We start from the raw sequence: 17,098 nt of genomic DNA on the forward strand, positions 1-17,098 counted from the left end.
GCTAGTTTTTGTGTTAAGTGTCTGAGGTCAAATTTGAACTCAGGTCGTCCTGACTCCAGGACCGGTACTCTATTCACTGGGCCATCTAGCCCCTGGATATCTATTTCTTAATTAGATTAGTAAGTGATTCTTGATCAGTGAATTTTTATTGATTCCTCCCCTCATAAACATATACAGATATTACAAGGTTCTTGTAGGATGAAGAATAATATATCTTTTTTTTTTTTTTAATGATACTCCCTTTGTATTAAGAACAAAAGCTAGTAAAATTCCCTTTGTTGCTGCAACTAAACTGTTTAGATGATGTGCAGCTTGGGAATGTTCACATGTAAATAAGAAAAAGTTTTTATTAAAAGAAGGATCCCCAAAGGCATCCTCATTAGTGATTCTACTCCACAAAATGTCCTTTTTTTTTCAAATTCCAACTCTCTATTGCTTTTTTTTCCATTTCACCATATACTGATAGATGGCAACAGGTCAGAGCTTAGAACTCAAAGTGATTTTTGTGGTCCTCTAGTTCAACCCCTTTATTTTATAAATGAAAAAAGGCCCAGAGAAGTTAACTGATTTATCCAAGGTCACACAGTTAATAAAGCAATATTAAAGAGGGAATTCAAATTTAGATCCTCTGACTCAAGATCTAGCACTATATTCCACTGCATGAATCCCTAATGATCCAAAAATGAACAAAAGCCCTGGGGGGATAATGTCTTCAAAAGATAATAATAACTTTCATTTATTCAGCTATTTAAGGTTCACAAAACAGTTTCTTTTCAACAACTTGAAGTATGCTATGCAAGTATTACCTCTGTTTTAAAGAGGAAGAAACAGGGGCTGCAAAACTAGCCCCATATCATGAAACTTCCAAGTATCAGAGGTGAAATTCAAACCCAAGGTTTGATTGCAAAACCAGAAATCTCTTTCCTACCCTAGAGTCAACAGAAGGGCCTTAATTCATTACCCAATTTCATGTTTCCCAATATTCCTGCTGTTTTGGGGAGGGGAAGGTTTTTTTTTTCTTGTTTTCTTGTGTCTTGTCTTTCATTTATTCGGTTCACATTTTCCTGCTTTATAAACTTCCACTGTTCTCTTCATCCCCTATTCAATTATAAATTCACATATTTTGCATTCCCCTGTTGACTGTAATTTAGTGCTCATAGCTTCTATCCTTCTGCTTGTGGAAGTCTCAAGAATTATTTATCAAGCCCTGCCAGTATATTCAAGTCTGTCAAATTCCCCCCACCTCCCCCCAGCCAGACTGAAGAACGTGGCTATTTAACAGAAATCCATGGAATCCAATTAGAACCAAATTTAGACAATAAAGACTAAGGGTTGTTTGACTACATTTGATTAAAAGGAGGTAAGTTGCTGGACAATTTCTGGGGTGAGGTGCATGAGAGAGGGGTGATGGGCAAGTGGGAGGGTTAAATCCCACAGCCTTAAGGCCTCATAAATTGTATTCACAATTTATGAGAATTCATAAATTAAAAAGAAGAATTCACTTCATTGAAGAAGAAAATATATTGTGTGTGTGTATGTTTGTAGGTGTGTTGGAAAAGGAGAGAGACAGAGAGAGAATGTTATCATATGTTATTGGTCTATGAGTACACATACATATATGTATATGCATACCATGTATGTATATATACATATATACAATATATATTAATATGTGTGCAATTTTTCAGTCTTCTAAAGTGGGTTTCCCCAAGCTTGATTTCTAACCCTGTTTGTCCCATCTTTTGAGTTGAGAAAATTAATTTTTTAATGAATTCTCATCAAGTTTCTAATTATAATATCTTTATGTTTAATATTTGTCTTTCAGATGAAAGACAAACATTTGGGGGGCAGTCACAAAGGACATGAATAATTTCTTTAGAAGCTTATCTAATTAATTACACTGCTCTGTAATGTCTTTAAAATGTGAACTGCCCGTCATTTTATTAATTTAGATAAAAGTAAATCTTTAGTGTTTAAATATGACACTTGTGCTGAGAATCCTGATAAGACACTGTATTCATTGTTTGTGTGTTTATCCAGTGGAGATAAAGGGAAGGAAGATTGCTCAGAATGTTTTGGGCTGATGATTTCTGTTTCAGTTTTCTATCCCATCAAGTGGTAGTTTTGAAGGCCATTTATGGCACATGCACAGATAGAATGTTCATAGGGGAATATCAGCTAATTCTTACAACCAAAGGATGCTTGGGGGGTGAAGTACTAGAGGGTAGGAAAAGAAAAAAAAAGATGATCTGGTGCATTCCATGATTTGCAGACATCAGATGAGTTATTCTATCTGCTTGTATCTCATTGCTTAATCCAAGAACAGAGTCAAAGGAACTCAATTCTCATTCTGACAAACACATTATTAACTGAGTAATGCTGTGAAAGCCATTTCTTTCTCTGGACCTATATCTTCATGTTAATTAAATATAGTGTTAGATGATACTGAAAGTACTAAATTGTTCAACCATTTTAGGAAAGAGACAATTTGGATAAATGAAGAGGGTGCTTATAGGAAACAACATTAATGCAACATGTAAGAAGCAAGTTAGTCAAGGGAGATAATGTAAAGAAATAAGTCACTATTAGGCTAAAGGAACTGGGAGTTACATTAAGAGGGCTATAGCTTCCAGGAAAAGAGAGGTGACCACCCCACTGTACTTTAGCCTTGTTTTCATCTGTAGTCTTGTGTTCAGTTTTGATACAACCTTAAGAATAAAATTGACACGCTAGTCTCCACAGGACAGAAGGACAACAATGATAGTGAAAGGCCTTAATTTCACACCACATAGTGGATAAGTTGAAGGAAATGGAAATATTTAGCCAAGACAAAAGAAGAATCTGGAGAGTTAGGAGAAAAGACAGGATAGTTGTCCTTAAGTTTTTGAATGGTTGTTATGTGTATGAAGAATAAAAGTTTCTATCCCCTTCTGCACCCTCCCCAGTGAGCAGAACCTTGGAGCAATGTACAAAGTTGCAAAGAAACAAAATTAAGGTGAATCTGGGGAGAGAAGTGAAACCATCCTACAAATGAGCATTGTGTGAAAGTCAAATGGACTGCCTCCAAGGATAATGGATTCTCCTTTCTTGGAGGTCTTAAAACAAAACCTAGATGACCTCTTGTCATAGTAGGGATTCCTTTTGCATATGGGTCAAACTAGAGGGCCTTTCATATCCCTCTCAGTTCTCAAACTGTGGGATTTTATGACTTGGGGAGGCTATTTTAGTATACTAAATGTATCTGGAGAAGGTACTAAAAAACATTATCTTTTTAAGACTCATAGAAATTTCAAAGAACATTTCCCCATTTCTGTAGGTTTACTATTATCCATCCTTCAGGTAGTTTTTCACCTGAAAAGAGCTGTGAATGAAAATCATAGCAAGATTAAATTTAGGTTCTTTTATTGACTAAAACTATATATATCCTTATAGTCCCAGGTTACAACAGTAGATTAGAGGGAAGAAAACAGAGCCCCCAGTAGTGAATAATTACACAGAGGACACCAATTCAGTAAACTCCAAAGGAATGGGTATAACAATAACAAGTTTCAGTTTTTAAAGTTTTGTAACCACAATGGATTTTACTAATTTGTAAATGAAATTATTTTAATTAATAAAAAATATTTCCCTTAAACATTATTTGTATAAAAAAAATGCTGGTTAAACTTCTTGTAGTCAAGCAAAACACCACTACTCTGTGATCTGGAAAGGACAAAGTATATATTTTTTTCTTTTAGAGCAGAGGACACAGTGTTATCAAAGCAAGGTGGCTTTCTCAAGATTATACAAATAATAAGAAACTGAACTAAGACCCCAAACCAGGTCTCATTTCTTCAAACAAAGGGTTTGATCATACATTCATTAGGCTTTTAATGAATAGGAGAGAGGCTGAAAGCTGGACTCCCAGTCCATATTCCTGTGTTGGGTTATTTGATTCAGGATGATGAACCTTGTTGTCATTAGCATGTAGAACAAAAAATAAAGAACTTTCAAAGAATGAAAAATCACAAGAAACTTTGGAGTCTTCCTTGCTAAATAGGTTTAGATACAATTGTAACACCAATGAAATATTCACAATGCCCACAGTGTTTAGGAATAGTTGTAAATCACAAAATGTAACAGGCTTTCCACATGGAGGACAGAACCAAAGCCTTTATTCATATACCAGAAAACTGAGTCCCCAAACTAGAAGGTCAAAGTCATTACAGTAACCAAGAAGTTGGTACACATAATTAATGCAGTGAACACCCACATTCCCAAGCCTTCAAAACACAACAGGATCCTTCAGGCAAAGATTCTCCTCTCCTCACTCACTCTCTCAAGGAAGGATCCTCCTCTCTTCATTCATGGTACCTGCTCAGCCTCCCAGCAATTCTGGCTCCCAGCAGTTCCCGTTCCTGGCAGTTCTCAGCAGAAATTCAGAAGTTCTCAGAAGAAGTTCTGCCACCATAAATTCTCTTCTCCAAATCTCTTCCCTTTCCAGACTGGGCCTCTCCTTATATATGGTATTAGCTCCTCCCTGCCCCACCCCTTCCTGTTAAGTCAGCAAGTTCATCCCACTATGAGATTCACAAGTTCTGGGTCTTAATACTTGACACAATTATCAACTTGAAACTAAGTGCTAAGTACCTGTTTGCTTGCCAATACAAGGGGTATGGAAGATATTCAAATCCCATTATCATTACAACAATTCAATTCAATAAACACTTATTAAATACCTATAATGTGCCAGGCCCTTGTTAGGATGCAAATAATTAATGCAACTCTTCCTGGTAAATGTACTAGAAGAAAAAAAAATAATTGTTTAAGGAAAGAGATAGAAAAGGTCTGTAAGGGAGTCAGTCAGTTAACGAGCATTTATTAATTATTCACAATGTGTCTGGCACAGTGCTAAGCTCTGGGAACACATTGAAAAGAAAAACTGTCCCTGCCCTAAGGGGCTTACATTCTAATGAAGGAGATAATGTAAGTGACTGAGCATACACAAATGTATATTGTAATCTGAGAGGGGAAGACTCTAGCCACTCTAAAAGAAGGTGGAAAGCCTTCTGCAGAAGGTGGGATTAGAAAAAAAGGTGCATAGCATGGATTAAATTGGAAATGAACCAAGTAGCTGGCCAATGTCTGGTTCATATTCCTCTTGTTTTCTTTAGAATGAAATACCTCCATCCTTGAACTTTTCTTCCTTCTAGGACTACAGTATAATACATTATGAAGTAGAGTTTTTTTTGTTTTTTTCCTTCTGTTCCTGCTATCTTCCTTTGGTCATAGAATCAGAGCATATTAATGGGTAAAAAGTCTTCTAGTTGAAATAACAAAAATAACTAGCATTCATATAAGGCCTTAAGATATGCAAAGCACTTTACAAATATCTGATTTTATTCTTGCAAAAACTACTGTGAGGCAGAATCCATTATTATACTCATTTTACATATGAGAAAACTGATAAAGAGAGACATAGCTTTCAAAGTGGCTTTCTTACTTTTCTTCATCCATGGTATTCCATCCCACAGGGCCTTTCATGAGTTTGCTGTTTCGAATACCAGGAATGCACTATTATCACCTCCCTAGATTCCTTCAATGTTTAGCTTACTACCACCTTCTACTGTGAACCTCTTCTCATCTCCTCAGGTGTTAGCACTTTTGCTCTAAAACTATCTTTTTTCAGTTGTTATATTATCTATGCATGTGCAAATGGCAAGCTTTGGCTAGATTGGAGTTGTCTTGAAGACAGGAACAGCTTCATTTTTGTCTGTTATCTTCAGGCATAAAGCCTAGAACAAACTAGTCATAAATGCTTACTGATTGATTAATAGTCATGCTTACATGCTAAAAGTACTAATTTGTCCCATTAAATTTAAAGTATAAAGTCATAGAATCTCAAAGCTTGGTGACCAGGTGCAACCTCTCACTCTAAGGTATGAATAGATATTTCTGATACTCAGCTTCCACTCAAACTTATGTTGACCAGAAGCTTATTGTGTTATAATGTGCCCCATTCCATTTTTCCTTGAGGACCTCTAGCAGTTCACATCATTTTCCAGCTATTTCTTCTTCCTATTCATGTGACTCATCCAAATAATTGATAGCATATTTAAATGCTATTAACTAGGTCCCAGGCATGTAGAAAAGGGAGTGATCCTTCTTGAAACTTTATTGGCTTAATGGCTGTAGCTTAAATGAGAGAAGGTAAAGTGGGAAGCACAAAAATTGCACATTAAGAAACATCTAGTCTTGGTTCTGGGTCTAGCTTTGGTTATACTACCTGTAAAGTGAGGGAATTGGGGTTAACATACAGTGTGAATAAAAAGATAGCATAGTCTGCAGCCTGCTAGATATGGTGGGCCAGTTGAGTGTGTACTTATTTGTTCACCAATCAAGACCTCTCCGTCCTGGTTTCAGATCTGAAACTGAAATGTTTAACTCTCCTAGGGACCAGGAAAGCTACCCGATTAGGGGATTTTAAAAAGAATCTAGGCATAGTAAGTAAAATGTCCTACTAGGATGGTAGCAACAGGAATGGAAAGGAACAGTTGTGGATGTGATACACTTTATGATAATAAAAATGGCTAGCATTTTATATAGCACTTTAAGATAGGCAAAAAACTTTACAATTATATCTCAGTTGATTGTATGAGGTATTGTTATATGCATTTTACAGTTCAGTAAACTGAGAATAATAGCGGTTAAATGACTTACCAGGGTCACACAAATAGTAAAAGTCTGAGGCAAGATGTGAACTCAGATCTTCTTAACTGTGTCCAGTGTTTTATCTACTGCATCACCAAGAAAGGTATGATTAGTAATAAGGTGTTCAGAATATCACAAGTTGGGGCAACTAGGTGGCACAGTGAATGGAGCATGGACCCTGGAGTCAGGAGGACCTGAGTTCAAATCCAGCCTCAGACACTTGACACGTACTATCTGTGTGACCTTGGGCAAGTCACTTAATCCCAAGTGCTTTGCTTCCCCTCACCCCCTCAAAAAAAACCCCAAAACAAGCAAGCAGAATATCACAAGTCAAAGGAATAGCTTGATCTTGAGGAAAAACATCATCTAATTAATAAAAGTTAGAAATGTTAAGAGGCTAAACCATTTTTAATGCTTTCAGTTTAGGGTATTTTTTCAATCTAAGTATTAAATTTTAATATTCACCTCCACGATGATTTTTCTGATCTCTCCCCTCAGACTTTTTTTTTTCTTCCTCGGAACTCTTGAATAACATTTCTTCCTCTCTTAGGCACTTATCATACTTTATTTTATAATATAGTTATTTGAGTGCCAGGCTTCTCCCTGGATGGACTAGAAGCCCCCTGATATCAGAGATCATGTCTTATTAATCATTATATGACCTTCAGCAACATAATACAGAGTTCTCTCTGCATGTGTTAAGGGCTTGGCAAATACATATAGATTGAGTAAGTGTTGAATACATAGGCAGGGATATGAGTTATGTTGTAGGAAGTTAAAGATAGATTTCAGGGGCCTAAAAAAAGGCTTCTAGGGGCGGCCAGGTGGCTCAGGGAGTAAGAGCACCTGCTCCAGTGTTGGGATGACCTGGGGATCAAATCAGGGCTCAGACACTTAGCACCATACCCAGAAAAAACTGGCCGTGTAACCTTGAGCAAGTTACTTAACCCTGATTGCTTAAAAACAAAAACAAAAAAAGGCTTCTAGCCTTATAACAGACATTCATTAAAACATACTAATTAATTTATTTTAAAAGCTATATTAAATGGCATCTAGGTGGCACAGTGGATAGAGCACTGGCCCTGGAGTCAGTAGGACCAGGGTTCAAATACAGCCTCAAACACTTACGAGATGAACAAGCCACTTAACCCCTATTGCTTTAAAACAAATGCGCACATATACACATATGTAGTATAGTAATCATAGCAAAACATTTAATAATTTTGAAATTGAAAGGGAGAGGCAAGTAAGAAAGCAACATAACATACTAAGAAGGTCAAGTAAAGAGACATTTAAGTAAGAATGAACTGCTAATTTGAAGAACGTATTTATGAGTAAAGAAGATATTGAATATGGTTAAAAAAACAAGATATAAATGGATGTGTGTAGGAATGACACGGAAAGCCCTCGTTGAAACATTAAAAGTAAAGTCTTGGAGCAAGAGAGACCACCTTTAGGAAGAGATTAGAAAGAGAAATAAGATGTATGTGTAGCCTGTGTGTGTCTGACCATGACATTTAGAATACACACTACTTAGCATGAGGAAGTATTTTCTAAAAGAAAAAATGCTTGATGGTTGTAATGATCTAGATTTTACCAACATTATAAGGAAAGGTCAGAATTTTGAAATACATTCCCAAACCACATATTTCTTCTCATTTGGTTTCCTTATTAATATTCAGTATCATGCAAATAAAAAGGCAAATAAACAGTCAGCTATCTCCAAAGCATTGTATATAATTCACAAAAGATCACAAGATCATTACCCTGTGGAGAAAGAGGTAAATGGCATTGCATTAAAAAAGTGGGATGATCATATACCCTAATATTCAAAAATTTATCAATCATCTTAGCAATTAAAATGACTGAAAATAAGCAGAAAATATATTTTATATAAAGAGCCATGTGTGGAAGTCTCAGTAATTCAAATTGCACATATAAGTTACTATTGTTATTATTATTATTAATTATAGCAAACATAACACTTACTAATGTGCCATTAAGCACTTTATAGTTATTATCTAATTTTTTTTCCACAATAATCCTGGGAGGTTTAAGTGACTTGCCCAGGTTCACAGATCTAGTATCTGTGACCAGATTTGAACTATGATCCACTGCACCATCTAATTCAGTGATGAATACTTTTATTAATGATTATCTGGGTTAATTTTTATCAAGAAAGTGGCAGGGGTCAATTTCACAGGGGTCCATCAAATATCAATGGAATGGAGTGCTAGAAAAATTGCCAATATTGTTTTATTGTGCTTTTTTCTAAACCCACCCTTTATCTTGTACAATTTGGTCTGAGCTACCCATCGTCTTTTTTAATGTTGAACATAATATATGGGTAGTCAGAGCAACTGATAGATTAAAATGTACTGTATTTTGCCAAAGATAAACAAAGAAATCAATCCTGGTTGTTTACAGCATCCCTACCCTTGTGTATAATGCACTTTATCAATAAAACAAAGCCTGATACATCAGAGAGAAAAAAAAAAAAAAAGTCTTCTAATTTAGTCCAGGAAGGTCGTCATCAAGTAAATATCTTACAAGGATTACTTAAGAAAGATGCATTCTCCTTTTTGATGATTGATCACTTGCTGATTTTATTTGTTGAATGCTCAGATGCTATGACAAAAGTGTCCCATTTTAGAATATCATACACACACACTCACACACACACACACAAATCTTGATTTAAAGGAGACAGTCTTTTAAGTCCATTAAATTTTGTGTTTAAGGTAAAATAAAGTAAAATACACTCAACGCTTGTTATTTTTTCCTTCCCATAGGGAACCACAGTCAAATATCTCGAGTACCTGTTGCTATTAAAGTGCTGGATGTCAATGACAACGCCCCCGAATTCGCATCCGAATATGAGGCATTTTTATGTGAGAATGGAAAGCCTGGCCAAGTAAATATCTCCATGTTGTTAATCCTGCATTTGTTTTTATACCACTGTCTCATGATTTACTAGCCCATGTTTTTAACATATGTGTTAGCAAAGCAGTTAGTGAATATGTCTAGTCCGTTAGAGATACAGAGGTTGTACTTATTCTCATGTGTGTCAGCTCGTCCTACTGATGTTAGAATCAAGATGGCCAAATTGGCTTCAAAAGTAGAGTAGCATATTAGAGATATCTTTTGGGAAAAAAAAAGGGTTTGGGACAAACAAAAAAAAAAACCCAAAATTTGTGGGTTTCAGGTTAGGGTAGAAAAGCTTTTTGACCTTACAGGATAAGGGGAAAAGAGGAAAAACGCGAAATTGAGACTTGTTGATTATATCAATGCCTAAGCTATTATACTGACGAGGAATGTTCAAGCCAAAACAAAGTAGTTTAAAAGAAGATATGTGAGAAAAATGTATAAGATGCCTCCAAATTAAGTAGAGTTGATAAACATAAGATAAGCAAATTTTAGTCACCAAATTAGTATGAACTGTGTGTGTGTGGGGGGGGGAATTTTCTTTTCTTAGTAATATATAGTGTATTGTAATAGTAATTAGTAATAATATAAGATTATTGACTTCCATGGAGCTCCAATATCGTTGATTGTGAGACTCCTGCTACCAATGTATATCATTGCTCATTCATACATTTTCCCAAACAAAAGTTCAACTCATTATGGCAGAGAGATTAGCTCTTGAAGGCTTCTTCAATAGAGGGCATTCTCTGGCAGATACCACAAAGGCTTTGACTACAGGCCTTTCAATAGACTATGTATCTGTTGGCCAAGGGTCAGGTAGCTAAGGGAGTAGATATTCATCACTGGTGGTGAATTTGGTGGGATACAGAACCTCTTGAAATCAATTATCAAGGTTGAGAAGAGCTGTGATTTGTTTCAGTAGAGGGAGCATCCACACGGAAGTCTAGCTAATAAGAAAAAGAATTTGATAATAATTAAAATAATTCCTATTTTCAGTTAATAATAGCTGACAGTTACATAGCCTTTTAGGCTTGCAAAATGCTTTATATACTTTATGTCCATTTTTTTGCTTCATAGGAGTATATGTAGAAATGATGGGGGGGAGGAGGGCAAAATCTTGCTACATGTTAAAATGGAAATAGGCCAATGTTAAGTTCAACAGAAACAAGTATGTAATATCATTTTTACTAAGCTGCCAATGTACTGTATGTTTTTGAAATTTACCGTTTTTCAACTTCCTCATTTATTTCTGGATGGTGACATTTTAATTTAAATAAACAGCAGCTGACAGTATGACACTAGAGTTGTTAATCTAACTATTCTTGTGCCTCATGTGGGTGTTAGGAATTAAACTTACTATTTGCCAAAGCAGGTACCTGACAAGGCAGATTTGTTTTTTCTTTATAACTTCAAAGTTATACTGTAGCTTTATGCATTGTTTAACTATTAAAAAGATCATTGTCTTGACCTTCCAGGAAAAAAGCGGGTTTCCATACACAATTATCACAGCATTTGAGATATCTACATTTATCCTGATTATAATAGCTTATTTATTTTATAAAATAATTTATTTTAAATCCTCAATTTTAAGTAACATGATTGATATTTTAAAATACAAACAGACACATGATCATTGTTTCCCTCTAAATGGTTACTCTGGGAGGCCATATTCTTCAAGGATGCTAGAAGACATGGTAAAAATATGTTTGGGAACTCCTGAGAATTACCTTCAGAGTCTGTGTCACATCATCATCTGACTCTGATATAATGGGCTGAATTCTATGTAAACAAATGATGCAGTGAGTGATGGTGAAAAGTATATTGTACTAAGGATGTATGCCCAGGCCCCAAGCTAACCATATCACTTGGAATACATCATTTCATTTTTCTGGACTTCATTTTCCCTATCTATAAAATGAGAGAATTGTCATTAAGCAGTGGTTCTTAACATTATATCATGAATCCCTTTTGAAGTTTGGTGAAGACTTTGGACCCCTTTTCCAAAATTTTTTTTTAAATACACATAAAATACTCGGGGTTAGGAAGGAAACCAATTATATTGAAATACATTTATTAAAATAATAAAAATAAGTTCACAGACTCCATCTAGCTTAAGAACCCCTGGAACAGAGGGTATTTAATGTTCCTTCCTGCTTTAATTCAACCATTTTTAAGTACCTGATGTCAAAGAAAGAAAACATCAACCTCACTTATAATTTTAATATAAACTCAACATTATGCCTTAGGAAGATAGGAAATTTTCAGTGGTCATTTTAACATTTTGATTGACAACTTGTACTTTATCTTGTTACATGTTATGCCTAAAACAGGATCTTACCTATATCCATAATTTCTTCTTTTTTTGTGGTTCTTATTCATGTCTTTCAGTGACCATTTCCTAGAGCATACACCCAATGTGCTAATGGGCCTTTTTTTAGAGTAGTACATGTTTCATGAATGCTTGAGCTATGCTTGACTGCCTACCTATTTTCTTCCTCTAAACTATATAACGCACCCACTTTCTTTTGCAATAATAATAATAATATTTTTTTTTATGATCAAACATCGACTTAACATTGTCCTTTGGAGCACCTAAAATCTTTATTCTTCAGACTGTCATTTTGCATGACTTGAAGCCATATGACCTCAAGTGGAGAATACTAGTTTAAAAATGCATTCTTTGGAAGCTTAGAATGGTTGCAAGCACTGCAGAATTTGCCAAATGTGATCCAGCCTTCTTTCATTCTATTCAATTGTACATCTGGGTCACTGTCTATTTTTGTGCCTTTCCAAGTTATTTATACTGATGCACTAAGTGGATTCTCCTTCGAGCTATTATCATAATTTAGTAAATATGCATTCTTTATCTACTTCTCCCTCCCCTAATGTACATCATTAAGTGAATATCTTTCAAATGACAGGGTATCTCAAAGAGGATTCCTTTTAATATTCTAGGGATAGCTGCAGTCAGCATGATATGAACTAGAGAATTAAGGATTAGAGAATCCTTGAGTTAAAAGGCTCATCTCAGGCCCTCTTGCCCTGTACCTGGATAGGAATTCTCTTTACAATGTAAGCTCCAATCTTGCTTGAGGACCTCGAGAGAGAGAGAGAGAACCCATAGCCCTCTGAAGCAACCCTTTCAATTTCCCGTGGGTTTCAATTGTTAGGGATTGTTTTCCTTATATCAGGACTAAATTTCACTCTTTGAAATCTGCCTTATGGGGCCAAGGGAGACAAAACCATTTCCTCTAAACTAATAATCCTTAAAATACTTTAAGATTATTATCATATATCCCGTAAATTGTCAGTTATCTAAGAAAACCATTCACATTCACCTTTCCAGAGCAAAGGAAAGCAGTATTATCTTCCACTAGTATTGACCTCTGTGCCTCTGTTAGTGAAACCCAAGGTTTCATTAGCTTTCTTAGTTAATATATTCCACTACTGACTTTGATATTTATAGGGAATCCTTGTGTTTTGATTATTTGCTTGTTAGACTGCTTGTTCAGGGTATCTTCTGTATCACTGGTGGATACCTTCATTGAATATATGTTTCCCTATTTTATGCCTTGCTTGGTTTTCTCTAGACCTATTATTCTTACACAACCTTGGCTAGTTGTGACACTATAAGTAAATCTTAATCTCTCTGAGCCTCAACGTCCCCATTAGTAAGTGATCATTATAATTCTTTTGGTATCTTTTGGTATCTAATCTAGTTATAGTGAGGATCCTCTGAAATAATGCATGCAAAGTATAGTATAAATCTTAAAGTCATATATCAAACCAGCCAATATCATCATCATCATCATCAACAACAACAACTTTATTAATTTGATAATCAGAAGATCACTGTAGTATCAGGTATTGAAGAATCTTGTATGATCTTAATGTATGCCTAGGAAGACATCTTATTGGAGAAGAGCCTTTAACATTGTATTTTGCCTTGCTTAGTGAAACTTAAAAAAAAATTAATCAACAAACCATAAGTTAAGTAAGGATAATAACTTTATCTGCTTTTCATTCAACTTTGTGCAGCACAGAAGACAAAGTTTCCCAGAATGTATTGCTTGTCATGTGTTTCAGTTCTTTTTTAAAAAATTCTCTGTCAAGGATATACTACATATGTGCATAAGATATTAATAACATGCTGTTCTAAAAAAAAGTAGGCTTATCAGTTGGAAGATGCTAGGACTTTTTCACTTTTTTTGGGGGGGGAGAAACACTATCATCCTTGTTTTCTTCTGATTTAAAAAAAATCATCTGAAACTTGAGATATCTTTTAAAATTGATGAATGATTATCTTTTAAACTGTCACTTCCCAGACAGATTTTTGCTGTATTCATTTTATTAGGTCCAGCAAGTCTTTTTGAATTCATTTTCTTGATTGATAGTTATATTTCCTAAAATACCACATTAGTCACTGAGGTGTTAGAGTGATAATTTCTTGGCTATGCTGTCATCAAAGATAATAGCAGATTGCTACAGATGGCAGATCTGTTCCATTTCTCATCTATTTGTTTTCCGCTTTACAGTTTTATGTTTAAAAGTTCTTGAGATGATGATGTTAAGGTAGTATCATGCCAAGCATTCTGAAGACTCATTTTCAATGTATGTGTGTATGTGTATATATGTATATGTATACAAATATACATAATACATATATGTAATACATATATGCAGATATGCATATGTGTATAGATATATCAATATGTCCACATACTATATATTAATCACTGTTCATATAATTCTATTCTCTTTTTATTTCTCTGTTAGAATAGTCTCGATACATGCATAAGATATTCATAACATAATGTCCTGAAAAACATTATATAAGCACTAAATATTATATATGTATGTGTATTGTATGTGTGTGTGTGTGTGTGTGTATATATATATATATATATATACACATATACACATGTTTGTATATGTGTGTCTCCAGCTTTTTTTGGAAGGATGTATCTGCATTTTTTTCTGCATCTGTTAAATACTCAAATTATATAGCATAATTTTTGTGTTTCTATAGCATTTACAAAGCACCTTTCATTATCTCCCCACCTACTACCCCCTCCTCCTACCAACTGACTAGCATATATTTTATATAAAGTTTTATATGTATGTTTAACCTCTGGGTAAACTGTAATCTTCTTGAGGGAATCTACTACATTTTTCTGTGGGTACTCTAGGGACTAGAAGTGTATCCAACAATAAGTGTTTGTTGGTTGATTATATTTATAATGTCTACTAATATTGAGGGATTTATATATGTGTACATACATACATGCGCGCACACACACACACACACACACATATATATTTAAAACCAGTCCCAGCTGTCAAAGAGTTTCAGAAAACTTCATGTCCCAATATTCTTACAGAATTATCTTGATTCTTAAGTAAATTTAAGCCTTTAGCCCTTATGTTCACAATTAATTTAAAAAATAAAACACATTTTGGGGTGGCTAGGTGGTTTAGTGAATAGAGTACCGGCCCTGGAGTCAGGAGGACCTGAGTTCAAATCCAGCCTTGGACACTTGACACACTTACTAGCTATGTGACTCTGATCAAGTCACAACCCCAATTGCCCTCCAAAAAGCAAAATAAATAAATAAAACACATTTTTCAACTTTTGTGATCTGTGTTTTGGACAGTGGGGGGAGACACTTCATGAACTATCAATCATAGACAATACTCACTTTGTTTAAAACAACAACCACCACCACCTATTCAGAAATCCTTTGTATTGGCTTCATGTCTAAAGCCTTTTTTTATTACACAGAGAATAATAGATTTTAGAGCTGGAAGGAAACTTTGAGGTGATCTAATCTAATCCCTTTATTTTCAAAAAACAAGGAAATTGTTCTTGGAAGTAAGTGGGAGAGCTGGAATTCAAACCTAATTCATCTATCTCTAGGTCTGGGATTCCATTTTAACAAGCCACCTTTTATATTTGTTGAAGCTAACACTGAGTTTGATAATAATTGACTTTAAAAAGGATCATAGGATTTAGATTTGGAAAGAACTTTATAGATAACATAATCCAAAATTGTACAAATGAGGAAACTGCCATGTAAGGAACTATTCAATGTCTTCCTCAGAACTAAGCCTTTGAATTCAGGGCCTCTCATTCCTAATCCAGTGTTCTGCTCCCACTATACCATGATTCCTGTTAAGAATTTTTTCTGAGTAAGAATAAGTGTTTCAGGAACAAACACTCATTTTTTTTTAATTATTGCAGTGGTTAGCACAATCCTAATTGACTAGTTTTGAAAGTATAGTAACTATATGTCAAAAGCCTTCAGTCAAAAGCTGAAACTTCTAAAAATGCATGAGAATGTGTTTTCCTTTTAAAGTCATACTCATGTCTTATTCTATTGCTACTTGGATTCCAACATTCTAATATATCCTTCTATTTAAGTCTAAGGCAAAGCTTTGGTTTTATATTAAGTCACAGTCAAATCTTATCAGAAAAAGTGGAGTTCCCTCTGTATGACTAACATGAAACAGGACCAAAGTAAAATTATGAATTGCATCCATTTCACTAAAGCTCATCTGCATGTTTGTAATTTGGAGACCTGAAAATACTAGTCCCAAAGCCAATTGAACCTTAAAATCATGTGAATAAATCAAACTAAATAAAGGGTTTCTTCAGCCAGAAAACAAAAAACACAGTTACAAAGGTTCTGTTTCCTCATTGGAGATAATGAGAACTGTGAAACTTTCCCAATGGACTGTTGTAAAAGCTCAAGTGAGATAAGGGATAAAAAACACTTTGCATACTTTAAAGCCTTAATGTAAATGTCAGAGATTGCTACTCTTATTAAAGAGATATTTTCTTCTCATATTTTTGTATTATGGGTCTACTTATATTAGGAATTTATGTTACACGTGCCATAGTGTACTGGAAAGAGTCTTAGATTTGAAATCAAAATTCAGGTTTGAATTATTTTTCTACTATTTACTAACAGTGTGACCTTAGGAAAGTAATTTAACCTCTCTGGGCTTCAGTTTTCTTATCTGTAACATGAGGTGTTTGGATTAGATGATCTCTAAAGTATTTTCCAACCTTCAAATTTCTGAAACTTCAATCCCTCTGTAGGCCAAAATGATTTTGAAGACTAAAATGTCTTTAAATGTGAGGTAATCAATCAAATCAATACATGGCTACTAATAATTCCACATATTTATATAGAACTTTCAGAAGAACAAAGCACTTTTTTTACTATAGCCCTGTAAGGTAGGTAGTACAAATGCTATTCTCCTAAATTTCTAGATGAGGAAACTGAGGAAGGAGAAGACAAACTTAGAGTCATTCAGCTTACACATGGAGTAAGAGCTTGGGAACAAGTCTTCTGACACCAAGTTCAGTGTTCTACCAAGCTAAATTTTTTTGCCTGTGAGGAGAGAAATACCATATAAATTATTACTACAACTACTACTACTACTACTACTACTACTACTACTACTACTACTACTACTA

General features: G+C 34.7%; 1 protein-coding gene across 1 annotated transcript in view; it reads left to right on the plus strand.

The window, feature by feature from the left end:
• Window positions 1–17,098, plus strand: part of CDH8 (cadherin 8) — a 527,584-nt gene that overhangs the window by 401,570 nt on the left and 108,916 nt on the right. The window contains exon 9 of the mRNA XM_069085836.1: window positions 9,483–9,604. Within this exon, the coding sequence (XP_068941937.1) occupies window positions 9,483–9,604 (122 nt within the window). The remainder of the gene's footprint in view (window positions 1–9,482; window positions 9,605–17,098) is intronic.

The sequence above is a fragment of the Petaurus breviceps genome, unplaced genomic scaffold, assembly GCF_028583685.1.
Source record: "Petaurus breviceps papuanus isolate PSGF00001 unplaced genomic scaffold, PetGlider_PUasm1.0 176, whole genome shotgun sequence".
Lineage (NCBI taxonomy): Eukaryota > Metazoa > Chordata > Mammalia > Diprotodontia > Petauridae > Petaurus > Petaurus breviceps.